This window comes from Microcebus murinus, chromosome 6 (genome assembly GCF_040939455.1).
Source record: "Microcebus murinus isolate Inina chromosome 6, M.murinus_Inina_mat1.0, whole genome shotgun sequence".
NCBI classification, from domain to species: Eukaryota; Metazoa; Chordata; class Mammalia; order Primates; family Cheirogaleidae; genus Microcebus; species Microcebus murinus.
The window spans coordinates 14,106,169-14,124,099 of record NC_134109.1 but is presented as its reverse complement, the minus strand read 5'-3'; the positions used below and the strand labels follow the sequence as shown (position 1 = coordinate 14,124,099).

At 44.0% G+C, this 17,931-nt stretch overlaps 1 protein-coding gene across 1 annotated transcript in view; it reads right to left on the bottom strand.

Moving 5' to 3' along the window:
- Positions 1-17,931, bottom strand: part of NRDE2 (NRDE-2, necessary for RNA interference, domain containing) — a 49,208-nt gene continuing 31,277 nt past the window's right edge. Inside the window, exons 8-14 of the mRNA XM_076003776.1 lie at positions 17,623-17,743; positions 12,097-12,272; positions 9,669-10,055; positions 7,851-8,779; positions 6,451-6,589; positions 984-1,055; positions 1-383 (exon numbers count right to left, since the gene is read on the bottom strand). Coding sequence (XP_075859891.1) covers positions 258-383; positions 984-1,055; positions 6,451-6,589; positions 7,851-8,779; positions 9,669-10,055; positions 12,097-12,272; positions 17,623-17,743 — 1,950 coding nt within the window. The 3' untranslated portion in view covers positions 1-257. The remainder of the gene's footprint in view (positions 384-983; positions 1,056-6,450; positions 6,590-7,850; positions 8,780-9,668; positions 10,056-12,096; positions 12,273-17,622; positions 17,744-17,931) is intronic.

Here is a 17,931-nt window from a genome sequence, read left to right as displayed (position 1 = left end):
TTCAACTGTCACCAGTTTAATTATCGCTTGAAATGATTCTTTGTCTATGTACACATATATACACATGTTCACATATATGATATGTAAAACAGTCTGTGTCATTTACACACCCAAAGATGTGCAAGATGTGAGAGACTGGCAACCCAGACACAAAGTGCCGAGAGCAACTTTAAAAGCAGAGGTCTCCTGACACACACATGCTCCTCTTACTTCTCCCGGCTCCGACAGGCGGGCGACACGGCCGTCCCTCCTGGTCTCTAATCCTCAAGCAGGAGCTCCAGCTCCTCCAGCGGCAGGCGCACCCGGAGCTCCTTCTCCGTCATCAGATCCAGGATCTCCTGCATCTCCTCGGGGAAGTACTCCACAGCGTCCATGTACAGCACCTGCGCGGGGAGACCCACCTCGTCAGCCAGCCGCCGCCTGCTGGCGCGGAAGAGCTCAGGAAAGAAGGGCCGGTCCCTGGCGAGCCTGCCCTCCTGGCACCTCCACAGCCCACTCGCCCTGTCACTCGGGCCTGCCCAGCTCGGGCAGCACCTGGGCACGAGGAGGAAGGACACTGAACTCACAAAAGCAGAGAGCAAGCAAGCTCTGGGTGGGCCTTCTTTCAGAGCTGGGGCAGAAGTTGTCGACAGACACTGCAGTCCCCATCCATTTGATTCCTGAGTGTCTCCTGACCTGGGCTGTGCAGAGTCGGGACGTGGGTCCCAACTCTTTCAGCATCTGGGTGAATGCTGGGAAACCAGCTACCTGCAGCAACGCTGCCATGAAGCACGGGCTCCAGGGCAGGGAAAGGAAACCAACGTCCATAAGGCTCTGACGCCGCAGGGGACGAGTTCACTAGACGTGCCTTGGGACAGGGTACTGGTATCCACAGAGCCGAACGTGCCCGATGACACAGGGGTGGGCCGGGTAGACACTGGCTGGACTGAGGCCTGGCAGGAAGGTCCTTGGGAATCTGAGGATACCACAGTCTTTAAACTTACCTTTGCCCAAGGACAATTTTGAAGTGCTTTGTAGAACACACCTTTGCTTCTTTCTTTATTTCCTAAGGAAACCTGAGATGAGGGGAAGAAAAATACAAAAGTGACTGACTGAACAGGCCAAGGCTGGAAGCACACCCTGCATGGGCTGCGCGTCTCCTCAGCTGTAGCGAGTCAGCCTGAGGGCAGGGCCCGGCACGCCACGCTGCCTGGCGGGTACAGAGAACCTCTGGGGTCATTTCCTCTCCACAAACGGGCCCAGAGTGTCAACCTCTAACACTCCTGACTTTTGGAGCCATCACACCCTGGGGTTAGGAACAGTGCTTTGTAACGGGACACTGTCAGTGAGATGAGGCTGATGACCCCACACAAATAGAGAAAAGTTCTTCGAAAAGATTTGCTTTAATACTTGCCATTTTCTGAATTTTTTTTTTTTTTTTGAGACAGAGTCTCACTCTGTCTCACTCTGTCACAGAGTCTCACTCTGACATTGTGGCATCAGCCTAGCTCACAGCAACCTCAAACTCCTGGCTCAAGCAATCCTCCTGCCTCAGCCTCCCAAGTAGCTGGGACTACAGGCATGTGCCACCATGCTCGGCTAATTTTTTCTATATATATATATATATATATATATTTTTTTTTTTTTTTTGAGACAGAGTCTCGCTTTGTTGCCTAGGCTAGAGTGAGTGCCGTGGTGTCAGCCTAGCTCACAGCAACCTCAAACTCCTGGGCTCAAGCAATCCTTCTGCCTCAGCCTCCCGAGTAGCTGGGACTACAGGCATGAGCCACCATGCCCGGCTAATTTTTTCTATATATATTAGTTGGCCAATTAGTTTCTTTCTATTTATAGTAGAGACAGGGTCTCGCTCTTGCTCAGGCTGGTTTCGAACTCCTGACCTCGAGCAATCCGCCCGCCTCGGCCTCCCAAAGAGCTAGGATTACAGGCGTGAGCCACCGCGCCCGGCCTATATATATTTTTAGTTGGCCAATTAATTTCTTTCTACTTTTAGTAGAGATGGGGTCTCACTCTTGCTCAGGCTGGTTTCGAACTCCTGACCATGAGCGATCCACCCACCTCAGCCTCCGAGAGCTAGGATTACAGGCGTGAGCCACTACACCTGGCCAAAACTTAAGGCTTTTTTCCTCTTTTTGAAGGAAGAGAGAAAAATTGTATTACTGCACTTTCTCAACTACATACAATTAGTCCCAGAACTCGACACATCCAGCTGCACAACTGGCTGGCCTCGAATCACGACGGTTCTCTGCGTTTCTTTTTTAAGCAGCCACCGGAGATGCCTTCTCTGGCTCAGGTCTGGGGCTTGCCAGCAGGTGCAGCCTTAGTGGTGACTGCGTGTGGGTTTCCCATCCATGGTTTCATGTCCAGACCTGGCCTTGTGCATACCTTTCCCCTCTGACTAGAGCAGAGCCTCAAGGGAGAGAAAAGTTCATGGGCATCACCTGGCTCTCCTACACCTCCTTCCTCACCGTCTCAATTTCCTCATCTTGACAACCAAGACTCCTTGTAAAATTCCTAAGTCAGGGTTGAAACATAACCAGCGGCCACTCCCTCTTTTCTGGAGTTCCCATGGTATTGTGTCTGTCACCCCACTGTGTTACGACTGGCTGTGTCTCCTCAGGCAGGCCAGGAGCATCTCAGGGCACTAACTGGGTGTTTAAACAGAACCAAAGAACATACAGCTAATGAGGGAGCAGAGCTGCTATCCGGCCCCTGAGTAAGGCTCTAATTCCGCCAAGCACAGTCCAGAGGGAAGTGGAACAGAGACCTCGCACAGCGCCTGCCCTTCCCTCACACGCAGCCCCAGGAACCATCACACTCAGCCAACAGGACACTCATAACAGATGCCGTGAATCAGACCCGAGCTGGGCCATTAGTAATTCTCCCCTCCGTGGGAGGCGGGGTGAGTAGTGGTGGCAGTGTGCAGTGGCAGCTGTCCCATCGGCCCGCTTTGTCACTCACATACCCAGGGGCTGAGCTCTCCCTTTAGAGAAGGTAGCTGGTGCTTAGTAATCACTTGTCTCGGCATTTGTGTACCGTCCTATCTGAGGTGTGCCGCCTCCACACGGAGGCGGCGACATCACTAAGAAAATGAGAAGGCTGAAGGTCTTTAGTCTTTTGCAAAATCTTATTCTCTATTCTTACTTATCTCATTATAAATAAATCTGAGCAACTGTTAGCTTACACAGTTTTTTAAAGTAATTTGACAAAACTGATATCCAACCCTCCCCAAAGAAAAAAAGGATACATCTCTATAATTCTTCCTCTGCATATTTCTAAGAGAAGACTGACACTCTGAGAGGTTTATTCATTTATCCCTGGAAACAGGAACTAAAGAGGATTCTTTTCCCTCCCACCAGCTCTTGTAAATGACGGGCTTTCAATACATCCTAACTCTGTCAGCTGCCAACGATGGAAGAAGAAATTATGCAGAGTAAAAGAAAATCCAATAATTAACAATCCAGAAATGCCACTGCTCCCTTTTTACTTATTAAAACAACTTCTTTCATGAGTCCCATGAAATCAGCTAACTGGCTTATATTTCCCTCTTTATTGTGTAGGCAAATGACCAAATTAAAGGACTGTTAGAATCTTGAAATAATTTCAATTTTATTCAAAACAGAAAAAGAAATCTGGCTAAAAATGAAGTGTATGCAGAAAAGTTCGTTTGAAAGTCTCTCCTAAAACTCCTTTTAACCTACTAAGTTCCGACCTTAATGGAAAATTTTAACTGCTGTTTGTCCACTTTCTCCCTATCCCCATATTCTATTCTCCATGGCCAACAACTTTTAATTCCTTTAATCATTTTTGCAGGGAAAAAAACAACAAATAAGCTAGCACACATGTAAGTACACACGTGTGCATGTCCAAACATACGCGGGAGGGCACAAATACACAACCAAGCAAACGGCTTCTCTGTGGAGCCTCATCCGCACGACAGCCCCACGGCTCCCTTCTCCTGCCCTCTCTTGGCACCTGCTGCCTACATCCTGCATTTTGGTCCTAATTTGATTTTTGACTGTGTTTACCCAAGTGCTAGGAGCCCACCCAGATACTTCGGGAACTGCTAGGGGAAGTCACTGTGCATGTCCCTAATTAATTCTTACTTCCAATACTACCTTTCCAAAAACAGAGAATTCCCTAAGGGCCCAGATCTTTTTTCCCCCAAACTATCAACATTACTTGGCCCATGGCAGACTGTCAGTAAAAATACTGTATGTTTGCATCTTACCCTGTCTCTACCTATAAAAGACTGGGCAAGTTAAACTGGCAAATTTGCAAGATAAATAGATAGACAGATTAGATAGATAGATAGATAGATAGATAGATAGATAGATAGATAGATAGAGACACAGTCTCACTCTGTCGCCCAGGCTAGAGTGCCGTGGCATCTGCCTACCTCACAGCAACCTCAAATTCCTGGGCTCAAGCAATCCTCCTGCCTCAGCCTCCCGAGTAGCTGGTGCTATAGGTATTCGCCACAGTGCCCAGCTAATTTTTTCTATATATTTTTAGTTGGCCAATTAATTTCTTTCTATTTTTAGTAGAGACGGTCTCAATCTTGCTCAGGCTGGTCTCGAACTCCTGACCTTGAGTGATCCGCCTGCCTCAGCCTTCCAGAAGCTCTCCCTTTTTAAATGTAAAGGTCTTTTATTTGCTGAGAAAGAATAGCAGAATGTTTGTGCTGGAAATATCAGGGGGCATCTAATTAGCTCCTTAGCTAAGCAAATGACAGGAGTGGAGATTTGACTAAACCCAGTTCTCCCAACTCTGCTGCACCAAGCAGCCCTCTCTGAGTAATGCTGCCTCCAGGCCGTGGATGTACCATCAACACCAAAGCAGCATGTGCCCTTCTGAAGGTTTCCATTTCAAACAAGGAAGTCAAACCAGAAAATCTGAACTTCTAGGTCTGAAGAATAAATGTTGGGGAAATGCACAAACTTTTGTGGTAATTCCTTAAAATGCCAACTTCTGCTCTCAAGAACATGTCTATTTTTTGTCGGATGTGCCAATGAGCGGCTGTCCTGAGATACGTGTCCTGCCCAGCCCCTCAGGCCTTCAGCACACGGCCCCTCTCAGAGGTTAGGGAATCACGCCCTGATAAATTCCAGAATCAAAGACAGGAGTTAGGGGTGGCCCAACCCTCTCCTAACCCCTCACTCACTCTCTATGTCTTCACAGCCCAGCTTTGTCATGTCATATGAAAATATTCAAATACTTTGATCAAGTTTTAAAAATTTATCCTATGGAAATAATCAGAGAGATACATAAGATTAATGAATAAGGAAAGTCACTCCTGGCTTCTGAAAGGCACAATATTCATTGGGGGTCACTTGGATATGACTGAGTAGCCTTGAACTAAAACAAGCAAGGGACTTGGAAGACGATGTTTCTTAAAACAACAACCAAAAATGCAACCTGGCAATCGATGTTTATTGTAAATGAGGCCCATCCCACTACCAGGCCTTTAACCCAAGCTTGGGCAATTCACAGATCAGGAAGCCAAAGAACCACCTTCCAGACGAGACAGGTGTATAGGTGTGTTCAGGGTGCTATGGCCGCAGACAAAAACCACCTTCGGTCTGCACATTCACATTCCCAAAATTACAGTGTCTCCCCACCTTCCATCACTGTGATAGTTTTAAATGACCACAAAGCTGCTTTGAAAATGTTGATCATAAAAACCACATTCCAGGCCGGGCGCGGTGGCTCACGCCTGTAATCCTAGCACTCTGGGAGGCTGAGGCGGGCGGATTGCTCCAGGTCAGGAGTTCGAAACCAGCCTGAGCAAGAGCGAGACCCCGTCTCTACTATAAATAGAAAGAAATTAATTGGCCAACTAATATATATATAGAAAAAATTAGCCGGGCATGGTGGCGCATGCCTGTAGTCCCAGCTACTTGGGAGGCTGAGGCAGCAGGATTGCTTCAGCCCAGGAGTTTGAGGTTGCTGTGAGCTAGGCTGACGCCACGGCACTCTCTCTAGTTTGGGCAACAAAGTGAGACTCTGTCTCAAAAAAAAAAAAAAAAACCACATTCCAGATTGAATCTTATCTTTTAATAGCAAAACAGAATCAGGAAATTCTTATGAGCAAGAGGCAAAGAACATAGGTCTCTTTCAAAGGAAAGCTCAGACCATTTTCCAAGTTGTTGATTTAATAAAGTTAACTCAGAGAAACCCACATTAACTAAAGTTAATTTCTACTGTACCAAACAGCCCACTAATTACTCAACTTCATTCTACCAAATATCCTGACGAATATGCGACTTGCAACTCCTTCCCAAGTCCTGAGAGATCTCATATTATTCATCAGAATCTCCGTAAGGATTAACCAACGCCAAGATAGTACGGGAGAAGTAAGGCCCTCCCAGGGCTCCATGCAGTGGCTACTGGACACCTTTAAGGAAGAACTAGAGCTCTGCATGCAAACAAAAACTCTAAATGTTTTCTTACCAAGAAGTTCAAATACATCCTCCACAGTAAGGGGCACTGGCTGCCACTGTCGCTCCGCATTGCATTTTCAAACAGGGCTTTGATCCGATGTGCTAAGCCGGTCTCGGGAATTGTGGTGTGGACCTCTCTACCGTCTACCCTGCAAGGCAAAGGCTCATGTAACTCTGAGAAAACTTCTCTCACCCTATGTCACAGGAGGAAAAGACGCTTTAGTGATGACAAATGTCAGCAATAACTGGAGCAGAGAGCAGCAGGGGAGGCTGTCCCTTCAGCTGTGTAAGCGTGGGGTGATGTGGCTTCTCTAAGGCCACAAGGCAGAGGCCAGGGTTCTGTGATGTCTACACTACACTGAGTCTGTCTAGAAGTCACACACAAATTCCTTGCTTCCACTTTTTAAAGATACCTATGCTGTACTCAGCAGAATGCAAATTCTACTTTATGGGAAGGAAGACCTTTCAATTTAAAGTACAGGAAGGCAGGCTCACATAGAGTGAATAAAATCCCCATGGAAGAAATAAAGAACAAGTAAAGTGAAATACTATCCATCCAAAGGTAATCTTGCCTCATTTATAAGGTCAGAGTAAAGCAACAGCAAAGATTCTGGGAGGAATCTGTTTCTCCAATTACCATTTAACCTTTAGATATAAAATACTGTATCAAAGATGGTTTGGGTTTTTTTGTTTGTTTGTTTGAGACAGAGTCTTGCTCTGTTGCTTGAGCTAGAATGCAGTGGCATCATCACAGCTCACTGCAGCCTCAAGCTCCTGGGCTCCAGCGATCCTCCTGCTCAGCCTCCTAAAGTACTAGGATTACAGGCATGAGCCACTGTGCCTGGTCCAAAGACGATATAAAAAACATGACACTGTTATTACTAGCAATGCTGACAGAAGCTTCCAATTATTATGCACTCTCTTTGTGCCAAGCACTTACCTCACTGACCCTTCAGAGCAACCCTATGGAGTAGGTTCTTTATTTCCATCTGACCGAGGAGGGAGCTATTAGAGAGGTGAAGTGACTTGCCCAAGGTCACACAGCCAAGTGGTAGAAGAGCTGGCCCTGGAATCCAGAGCAGTGAACTCCACCAGCCATTATGCTTTCATCACAGCTTCTCAGGTACCCAGACAGCCTGACAGGCACCGCCCATGCACACCAGAAGCAACACCCCCACTTCCCAAAAGCATAGCCTAGAAGACAGCCACCAAAGCCTCTAATGCAAGACGTTGCTCCTTTTAAATGTCTTGTTCATTTTTCAACATGTTACCCTACATCGCCTGGAGCAGTCACAGCTGGTGTTCCAGGCACGGTGTTGTATTCACTCCTGAGACCCAGCAAGGTGGTGGGAACACAACGCGCATGCCATAAAGGTTTGTGCAACACAGAACAAGATGGTCTGTGATTACCTCTGAACAGCTTCCACCAGTCTTTTCCTCATTTTCTCAGCTTCAATTGCAAACAACCACGGCTCCAGGGGTTTGGCGGACCTGGTGATTGTATTAAAAAATCGTCTGGTCTTGCTGGCACTGTGGGACTTATTTTGAATCTGTACATAGGACCTCCAAAGAACCTGGTTGCCCGGATACAATGTTAAGGCCTCTGAGAGCGCCTCCCGTAGAGGAGCCAGAGGATAAACGCTAACTTTCATGTGCAATCTGAGCAGGCTTGTGTGCATCAGAGTGATGGCTTCAAGAACACTGGTCAAACTCTGGGAACTGGCACTGTCCTCCAGGACAGAGCCTTCTGGGGAAACAGAGCTGTTCAGTTTTGCAAATATCTCCTTATATATCCGCACAGCAGCATCAATTCCTACAGTCAAATATTGGAAGAGCATAAAGCATTTGACCAAGCTAATTAGGTGGTTAAAAGAATCGGTGGGAGCTGGATCAGAGACAGAGCTTTCACCCAAGAAGTCCTGCAGTGCGTGCTCATAAGCCTTTCGAGCTTTCAAAATGTGAACAGCCAAGACCTGTCCGGTGTAGGGCCCGTAGGGACTGCTCTCAGTCAGCCTTGTCAATATATGAACAGCTCGGGCTGTGGTGGCCCCTCTTGAGTCTGGTGACAGCTCCACCTCCAGTTCGGCATAGAGCAGACTGAGCTCACAGAGTTCAGGGTTTTTCAGTTCTTTGCTTCCTGCCATGCTAAGTGCTGTATCAAAAACTTTTCTGGCATCCTCTATGTTGCCAAGCAACCACTCCAGATGGGCATACTGCTTCCAGAGGCAAAAGTTGTTGCAGTTTTCTGGCTCCTTAAGGAGATTCTTGGCTAGTTTTTTGCAATTCTTCCCTTGTGACTTTAATCTCTTCTTGTTTTTAGTGTGCAGCCACCAAATAACCTATAGGCAAAAAGAGAAGAGTGACTATAGTGCTCCATAATTTTAAAGCAATTGCTTTGTACTGCCAACTTTAGAAAGTGTTGACAGTACAATGGCATCTATACTTCCTTTAGCATGTGTTTGGTAAATACTGATGCTATCCGAGCTGTAAAAGAGATGAAGATTTTTACCAGGGCCACAAGTGCCCCCAAATCAACACATCCAGGGTTACATCTGAAATTCCTATAAACAAGGCTGATACGCTCCCAATGTTCTTCTCCAAAGAGATGTGGCCACAAAATGTTATCACACTGTTTTAATGCAACCTGGTATGTGTCATCTGTAGTTAAAGCTTCAGAACTCTGTGTCGAAAGACAATACTCTGCTCACTTTGGCAGCACATATACTAAAACTGGAACAATACAGAAAAGATTAGCATACCTCCCAATATATTAAGAGAGAGAGAGAGAGAGAGAGACAATACTAACCAGTGGCCAGCAGAGGGCAGAACAGCTAATTCAGACTAATTTCTAACAGATGCCGAGAGGAGGGAAAGTAAGTAGCTTATTTTATCTATTTTAATAAGCCTCTAAATCCTCTAACCCTGCCTAAGCTTGTTCTTGACACTAACTGCTCATATAATGACAGGCATCTGCTAACCGAAGACTCAACACAATAAACAGCTGCAGAGTCGCTGAGGCCGCTGGACTTGCTCCTGCCTTCCCTTCTCCGGCGGCAGCGCCTCAGGACAGCCTCAGGACAACCACACACGAGGGCCTTCAGGGGCCACTGAGGGGAGGAGGTGCAGTGGCACAGTTCCCAGAAGAGCATTCAGAGCCTTGCAATCCCATTTACAAAACTGACGTGAAATAAAAGTCCCCAAACATGGTGAGGAAGAGGCTGGAGTTACCTTTGTAATCTCGTATTGTAACCAGGAGGAACAGAGCCGAGACTTTTCCTTGCCTGAAAACAAAGGCATCACGAGGTGGAAGACGTTGCGGATGAACTCCTCGCCCTCTCGGTCATGGCCCCTGGTCCAGCGAGGACAGCCCAACCTGTCCATGCGGCCAACACAGCTGACCCCAGAAAATGGAGGATTGAAAAAAGTCAAGGGCTTTTCATCATAAAGTCCATTGTCAAAAATGCTGTTCTCATCCATGGCCAGGTGAAGGCAGGAGGCTGGAGGGATGAAGCCAGAAGGCACACCCAAGAACTGCAGAAAGGCCTCAATCAGTCGGAACTGAAGATCTTGGCTGGAAAGTTTAATCAAAGATTGTCCAATATCATCAAACAACACCTGTGACAAAGACAAAGTAATCCATTTAATGAAACAAAAGTCTTCACAATTTTTCACTATTATTTTTATATGGATGTACTAACGATTTAACATTATTCAAATTAAAAGAAATTCTAAGTAGACAGGAGCTAAGTTTTCTTTTAGCAAAAAAGCCAGAGGCCTCACAAGGCAACCCAAACCTCTGGTGAGTAACTTCAGCAGCCCTGTGTGGCCATTAACATCTTCACACACGGGGAAAACCAGGAAGGAGGGAAAACATGAACACGCTTAAGCTAGAAGCTGTCAAAGTATCCTAATGGATTCACAGAAAACCTAGAAAGATGTTCATTTCTGAAAGTACACCTAAATTGCTTTTGTAGTTACTTTGATAAACTACAACTGTGAAAATTTTTTATTTTAAGATGGAAGATAAGAACTCTACTATTGTGGTTTCTTTGTACAAAATTGCTTCAGGAAATGAAAAATATGCTCAAAAATAGATAAACAGGAGCAAGTTAAGAAGTAAACCTCAGGAGCAATGGAGCATGTGAAGAGCAATTACAAGAGCCTAATACTAACTGTGAGGGTTCCCAGCTGCTTTCAGGCACTAATTTAAAAATGCAAGGCCAAGGAGACTCCCCTTTGTCTCAAGGTGCTGCTTATCTGATTGGTTTTTGTGGCTCTCAGAAAAGTAGAAATCAAAACATAAGCACGATAAGTCTAGACTACCTGGGACTCAACTAATCTAAACCAATTAATCAGAAAGCTGCTTCTTTATGTTTTAAAAAAAAAAAATCAGAAAGCTTTTCTTCTGCAGGCTTTGATTAGAGAAAAAGCTAAATGGCACAAAATTGCTCACAGCGGCAGTCTGCTCCAGAAATCAGCTTCCAGGGGACTGCTACAGTTCTCAGCCTTGAAAACCAACTTCCAAAGGGTGGCTGTGAACTCCATAAAATCTTCAAACACCAAAGAAAAATCCTGTTCTTCCGTAAACATTCCACTTCAGCAAGGCAGAGTCACCTCCCCAAGCATTCCAGTGAGCTGCGGTTCCCTGGGAGTCGGCCCCTCCTTCCTGCCCAGAGATCACCTTGACCTCTATCTCTTTCCCCCACTTCTCTGCGTCTGAATTCCAGTCTGTTCACCCCACCTGCCTGGCACTCTGGGGCCTTCCCTCGTGCCGATCCCTCTGCCCAGAGCAGATGCTCCAGCAACAAATAATTACTTCAATGTCTAAGAACATTAACTGAGTGCTCACCACAGGACAAGTGCTACTCTAGGCACTGGTGACACAGCAGTGAACAAAAGAGGCAAAACTCCCTGCCTTCAAGGAACCTAACTTGTAGGAAGAGTCACAGAGCTCCAGCAATAGGGTTGGTATTTTGTGAAACCAGGTCAATTCTGGGTATCAAAACAGCATTTCTTCATTTTAATTTAAAACCTCCAGAGCTGGTGGTCACTAAACAAAGAGCAGCATGTACCAAATCATGTGACAGTAAACAAGATAACACAAGTGAAGTGCCTGGCACTCAATGAGTGTCCAATAAATGTTAGGTTTCCCTCAGCAAGACTCGCTGCATGCCGACTGTCCCAGTATGGACTCTACAGTCAGTCCCTCTTGTCTTCCAGAGTCAAATCTATCTGCTACATCTTCATGGATCCAAGAGTGAGGTGGGGAAAGTGGACACACAAAATCTAGGACAATGATTTTAAGCTTTTTTTTTCAACTTGAGCCTACAGGGTTCCATGTGAGAAATTAACTGAATAACCAGAGGACAATCTCCAGAGAGGTGACCATGAGAGCCTATCCACTACCACCTGCTAGGGGACAAGAACGATCTGGTCAAGGGCCTGCATGTTCCCCCATCACCAGCAGCCAACGAAATTCTATCCTGATATTTGGCAGGAGGGAAGTTTTCATAGATGTGAATGGGAGCAGACTCCCATCGCCTAAGCCAACCAAGAGAGCCCCAGCAACTTCCTTTCAGACAACCAGGGCCCAGGAGAATGGAAAGGCAAAGAAAGGCCCCCAGTCAGCCTCCCTCCTAGGGTGGAGGATACGTGCCTGTCTCTCAGGATCCTCACAGTCTTCCTCAGTTTGCTTCTTGGTTTTATCAGGGCGCCAGGGCCGCCAGTGCCTCTGGTCTCGGGAGCGCTCCACAGCAAGCCAGATCTGCCATCGGGGCAGAGTCTTATCTTTTATTTCCTGGTCGTCCTCTTCTGGTTCATCGTCATCCTCATCTAGACAACGACAAAACTCTTAGTTCATCTAATTAGCAAATAAAACCACCATCGCCACTCAGTCAGCCTACCACGCCAGGTGCCGCAGTGGGCACCCAGAGCCACGCAAGCCTCCCAGAGCACTCAGTGCATTTAGGGACTCTCCTGTAATTAGCCAGGTTCTCAGGAAAAACAGGCAGACAAGGTGGAGAAATCTGATGATTTTCAATGCCATCGGGGCAATTAAAATGGAAATGAGACATATTCTAAAACAGCACGATCCAAGAGAACTCTCTGTGATGCTGAGATGCTCTACATCTCTGCTAATATGGTAGCCCAGGTGACTCACTGGGCACTTCAAATGTAGCTAGTAAATGAACTGAAATCTTAGTTTTATTTAATTTTAATTAACTTTAAATATCCACGTCTGGCTAGAGGTTACTGTATTGGATAGCAGTTTTGGAATGCTAAATGACATTTAATGATAGCATTGGTTTAGATTTTCTTAAGCCATCACAATTTTTAGCCAGAAGACTCATAATTAATGATGATCTATGCTCCCTAGAACTAGCTTTAAAAAATCAATTCAGAATATCTAACAATTTATTTCACTTTGTTTCCTAACTCTGAACATGCAGAATGGAAGAGGAAAAAAGCCTGAGTCATCTGTAAAGTTCAATGTTAAAATATAAACAAGGCCGGGCGTAGTGGTTCACGCCTGTAATCCTAGCATTCTGGAAGGCCGAGGCAGGCGAATTGCTCAAGGTCAGGAGTTCGAAACCACCCTGATCGAGACCCAGTTTCTACTAAAAATAGAAAGAAATTAATTGCCCAACTAAAAATGTATATACAAAAAAAAAAAAAAAAAAATTAGCCGGGCATGGTGGCACATGCCTATAGTCCCAGCTACTCCAGAGGCTGATACAGTTGGATAGCTTGAGCCCAGGAGATTGAGGTTGCTGTGAGCTAGGCTGACGCCACGGCACTCACTCTAGCCTGGGCAACAAAGTGAGACTCTGTCTCAAAATAAATAAAGAAATAAAATAAACAAATGGGGTATATAAAATGATACAGCCACACAGGAAAACAGTTTGACAGTTTCTTATAAAACTAAACATGCACATACCATAACTGTATTCTTAGGCACTGATCCCAGAAAAATGAAAACCTATGTTTACAGAAAAACCTATATACTAATGCTCACAGCAGTTTTATTCATAATAGCCCAAAACCGAGAAGAACCCAAATGTCCTACAGTAGGTGAATAGTTAAACAAGCTGTTGTACATCCACATCTACAGAAAGGATTACTACTCAGCAATAAAAATGAACTATTGATACATGCAACAATTTGTATGTATCTTAGGAGAATTGTGCTAAGTGAAAGAAAGCCAATCTCAAAAAGTTACAAAGAAAACAAGTGCTGAAGCATGTATTTCCTACAGCAAAAATAAAGTGTTACCAAGGATACAGAGAAATTGAAACCCTTGTGTAATGCTGGTGGCAATGTAAAATGGTACAGCTACTGTGGAAAACAGTACAGTGATTCCTCAAAAAACTAAACAGAATTACCATATGAGGAGGAAACTCAACTTCTGAATATATACTCAAAAGAACTGAAAGCAGGGACTCCAATAGATACTATACATGCATGTTCACAGTAGCATTGCTTACAATTGCCAACAGGTGGAAGCAAGCCACTTGTACATGGATGGATGAATGGATACAGTAGACATTATTTAGCCTTAAAAAGGAAGAAAATTTGACACATGCTACAACATGGAAGAACTTTGAAGATACTATGCTAAGTGAAATAAGCCAGTCACAAAGGGACAAATTTTGTATGATTCCACTTATATGAGGTTCCTATGGTAGCCAAATTCAGAGAGACAGAAAGCAGAATGATGGCTGCTAGGGGCTGGGGGAGGGGCACAGGAAGTTAGTCTCTAATGGGCACAGAGTTTCAGTTAGGGAAGATGAAAAAGTTCTGGAGATGGATAGAGGTAATAACTGCACAACAGTGTCTGAGTATACTTAATGTCACTAAACTGTGCCCTTAAAAATGGTTAAAATGGTAAATGTTATACTTTACAACTTGAAAAATTCCGTTTAAAAAAGTCATATACCACATGATTCCATTTATATAACATCATTAATATAATAGAGATAGAGAACAGATCAGTGGCTCCTAGAGGTTGGAGGAAAGGGGTGGTGAGGCTAAAAAGGGTGGCACGACAGAGCCCGTGGTGATGGAACAGTTGTGTACCGTGATTGTGGTGATTACACAAAGCCACACATGATAAAAACTGCCTTGTGCTATCTATACAGCACATGCACACAAATGAGTGCATGTAAAACTGACGAAATGTGAATAAACTCTGCAGACCGTACCCATGTCACTGCCCTGCCATACTGTACTACAGAACTGCCACTGAGTGACGGGTGCACAAACCTCTCTGCATTTTCAACTTTCTATGACTCTGTATATCAAAATACAGAAATTAAATAAAACTTCCAAATTATTTCAATGCAGAACGTATATTTTAGTATTTTAAATCCACAATTCTACCTAAACATTCTTCTCAGTGTTCAAAGAAGAAAACTAGAATTTAACTATTTATCACCTTCTTCTAAAGATCTACATTTAAAGTAATCCTTTAACCACTCTGAGAGCTTATCATAAGAGAAATCACCCATGTGAGCTATACATCAGACTTTGATACCTGAATTTACTACATTAAGAATTCAAAAGATGACATGGTTTTGGACAGACATACATATACAACAATCATATACTAACAGGAAACAAGGGTAAGAGAGAAGACACAAGCTATGATCTACAAAGATGAACTACCTCAGAACGCATGATAAAATCCTAACTACCCTCAAACTGCCAAACTTGTCAGGATAAACAAGAAAACTAAAAAATAAAATAAAATAAATGGTTATCCACTAGATTTTCTGGAAGCAAGAGAACTCTAAGCCTCTCTTTTGGTCCTTCTTGTATTTTTGAAGGAGTCCCATTAAATTCAATAAAGAAATTCATTAAATTCAGCAGGAGATTCTCTATAATGGAAATGTTTAGAAAACTTACAGGGAATGTAAGTACCAACATTAATCTCTAACTTGATACTAAAAATCAAGGTTTCTACACTTGCATTACCATTTGGTGAAAACTAACTTTACATGTGATTTTTTTTTTTTTTTTTTTTTTGAGAGAGTCTCACTCTATTGCCTGGGCTAGAGTGACGTGGCGTCAACCTAGCTCACAGCAACCTCAAACTTTTGGACTCAAGCGATCCTCCTGCCTCAGCCTTCCAAGTAGCTAGGACTACAGGCAGGCGTCACCATGCCCAGCTAATTTCTTTCTATTTTTTTTAGTAGAAACGGGGTCTCACTCTTGGTCAGGCTGGCCTTGAACTCCTGAGCTCAAACGATCCACCCACCTCGGCCTCCCAGAGTGCTAGGATTACAGGCATGATGCCTGGCCTTTACATCTGATTTTAAGTGACCATTAGACATCTGGACACTTATCAAAGAAGTAACGTTAACTTAATCTGTGGACACTGCTATAAAAACTCTTTCACATCACAAAAATGCAGAATATGGCAAACTGTGTAACAGATACTATGCATTGTAATGGTCTTGCTCCTTAATAAAAAATGAACTAAAAAAACCAAGCCTAAAAACATAGATTCATGCTGAGTCAGTCACTCAGAGAAAGAGAAGTTAATACTATGATTTTCATTTTTTGATCCTTGCTCATGTGGTCTTGCAGACTCCATAGCTAAGAGCACAATACCTACTTCCATTTCACACAGGCTATTTTTCTTCGTATATAAAACCACTGGTTAGCCTGAAGAACAACTCTGGTTCTTTTTGGAAAGGAACTCTCAAAGGACATCTAAACAGCTGGGCCTCCTATATCCCTAAGTGAGGCATGACCGTCACCTGATAGCACTGCCCACAGCAAAGTTACCCCAGAATACCTGAAGGGCCTCTCACACTCCTTAGGGGTAAAAGAGATGCCACCTGGCCCAGGGCAGAGAACTGCCTCGAAGACAGTACCTAATCCAAATTTTCATTCTGCAGATGAAGAAACCAAGGTCCAGAAAGGTCACACCTGTGAGAAGCTGGCTGAGCCCAGGCAAGGAGCCAGTCTCCTGAGCCCCTGTCCACTGTACTTTCCATCAAACAGACTGCCTGGCAGATCTCACTCTGTGCTGGAACTGCCTCTTGGGGAGTAAAGCAGTTCCTGAATGTCTAAGAGTTGTGCTGTCCAATGCATAACCATTAACATGTCTCTATCAAGCACTTGAAAAGTAGCTAGTCTCACCTAAGTGGTCACATAGGTACTACAGTAATAGGGTATTGGGCAGGTGGGAGGGGGGAGGGGGGTGGGTATATACATACATAATGAGTGAGATGTGCACCATCTGGGGGATGGTCATGATGGAGACTCAGACTTGTGGGGGGGAGGGGGGGAAATGGGCATTTATTGAAACCTTAAAATCTGTACCCCCATAATATGCCGAAATAATAATAATAAAAAAAACTATGTTCATTATATACAAAAAAAAAGAAAAGTAGTTAGTCTGAACTGAGATGTGCTACAAGTGTAAAATATGCACCAGATTTCAATTAGTATTAAAAAATGCAAAATATCTAGTTAATTTTTTTCTATTTTTACTTGTTATTGGCATCTGAATCTAGTTAATAATTTTAAAATGATTATATGCTGAAATGATGTTTTGATACACTAGGTTAAATAAAATATATTACCAAAATTAGCATCATCTGTTCCTTTTTACTTTTTAATATGACTACTAGAAAACTGGAAATTACACAAGAGCTTGCATTATATTTCTACTGGGCAGCTCAGTGTTAACAGTGTAAATCTGGAAAGCACTCAGGGGTCATTCAGAGTGACAGTCATACAAATGCTAATTAGTAATTATTTTATAAAATTCCTAAAATAGTATTTTTCAGAGTATCTGTTGGTTTGTACATTGCCAAGAGAACAAAGAGACTGTCTGAAATACACACTAAAAAAGAATAGGAGGTAGGGCAGGTTAGCAAAAAGATTCCTTCTTCAGGAGCAACGTATAAAAGGAAAAATGAAAATTACAGAAAACTTCAAATCCTTAAAGCATGCACTGAAAAAGTAGTCGACTGCTGCTTTAAAGCCTCTAAGTGGAAGAAACAGTCTGCTCCCATGGCATCTACTTAACGTATTTTTGACATTGTGATGTTTGTGTAATGTTCTTAAGCTACTAATAAATAGCTTACACAGATAAACAAATAATCATGAGGATGTAAAAAACAAATTCCTGAAGAAAAAGGCATATACATCTTCATGACAGGTGCCTTACCTGGGTTGATCACCACCCAGCCACCGCGCTCCTGCTGGTGCATCCAAGCTCTCCAGCCTCGGGCTCCCTTCTCCCCAGCCCGGGGCTCTCCACTGTCCCAAAAGGGCTCAAAAAATTCCACCTGTGCAGGTTTAAAAATGGAAATTAGGCCTAACTGGTACAAAACTGCTGAGTCAGTGGGCAAAAATGAGTGCTGGTGGACATAGGAGGAGCTTATGATTCTTGAAATCATGTTTGCCATCAGTCTTTAAAGTAGATCCATGTACTTTAAAGTAGATCCAGTCTTTAAAGTAGACCCCCAAAATAGAA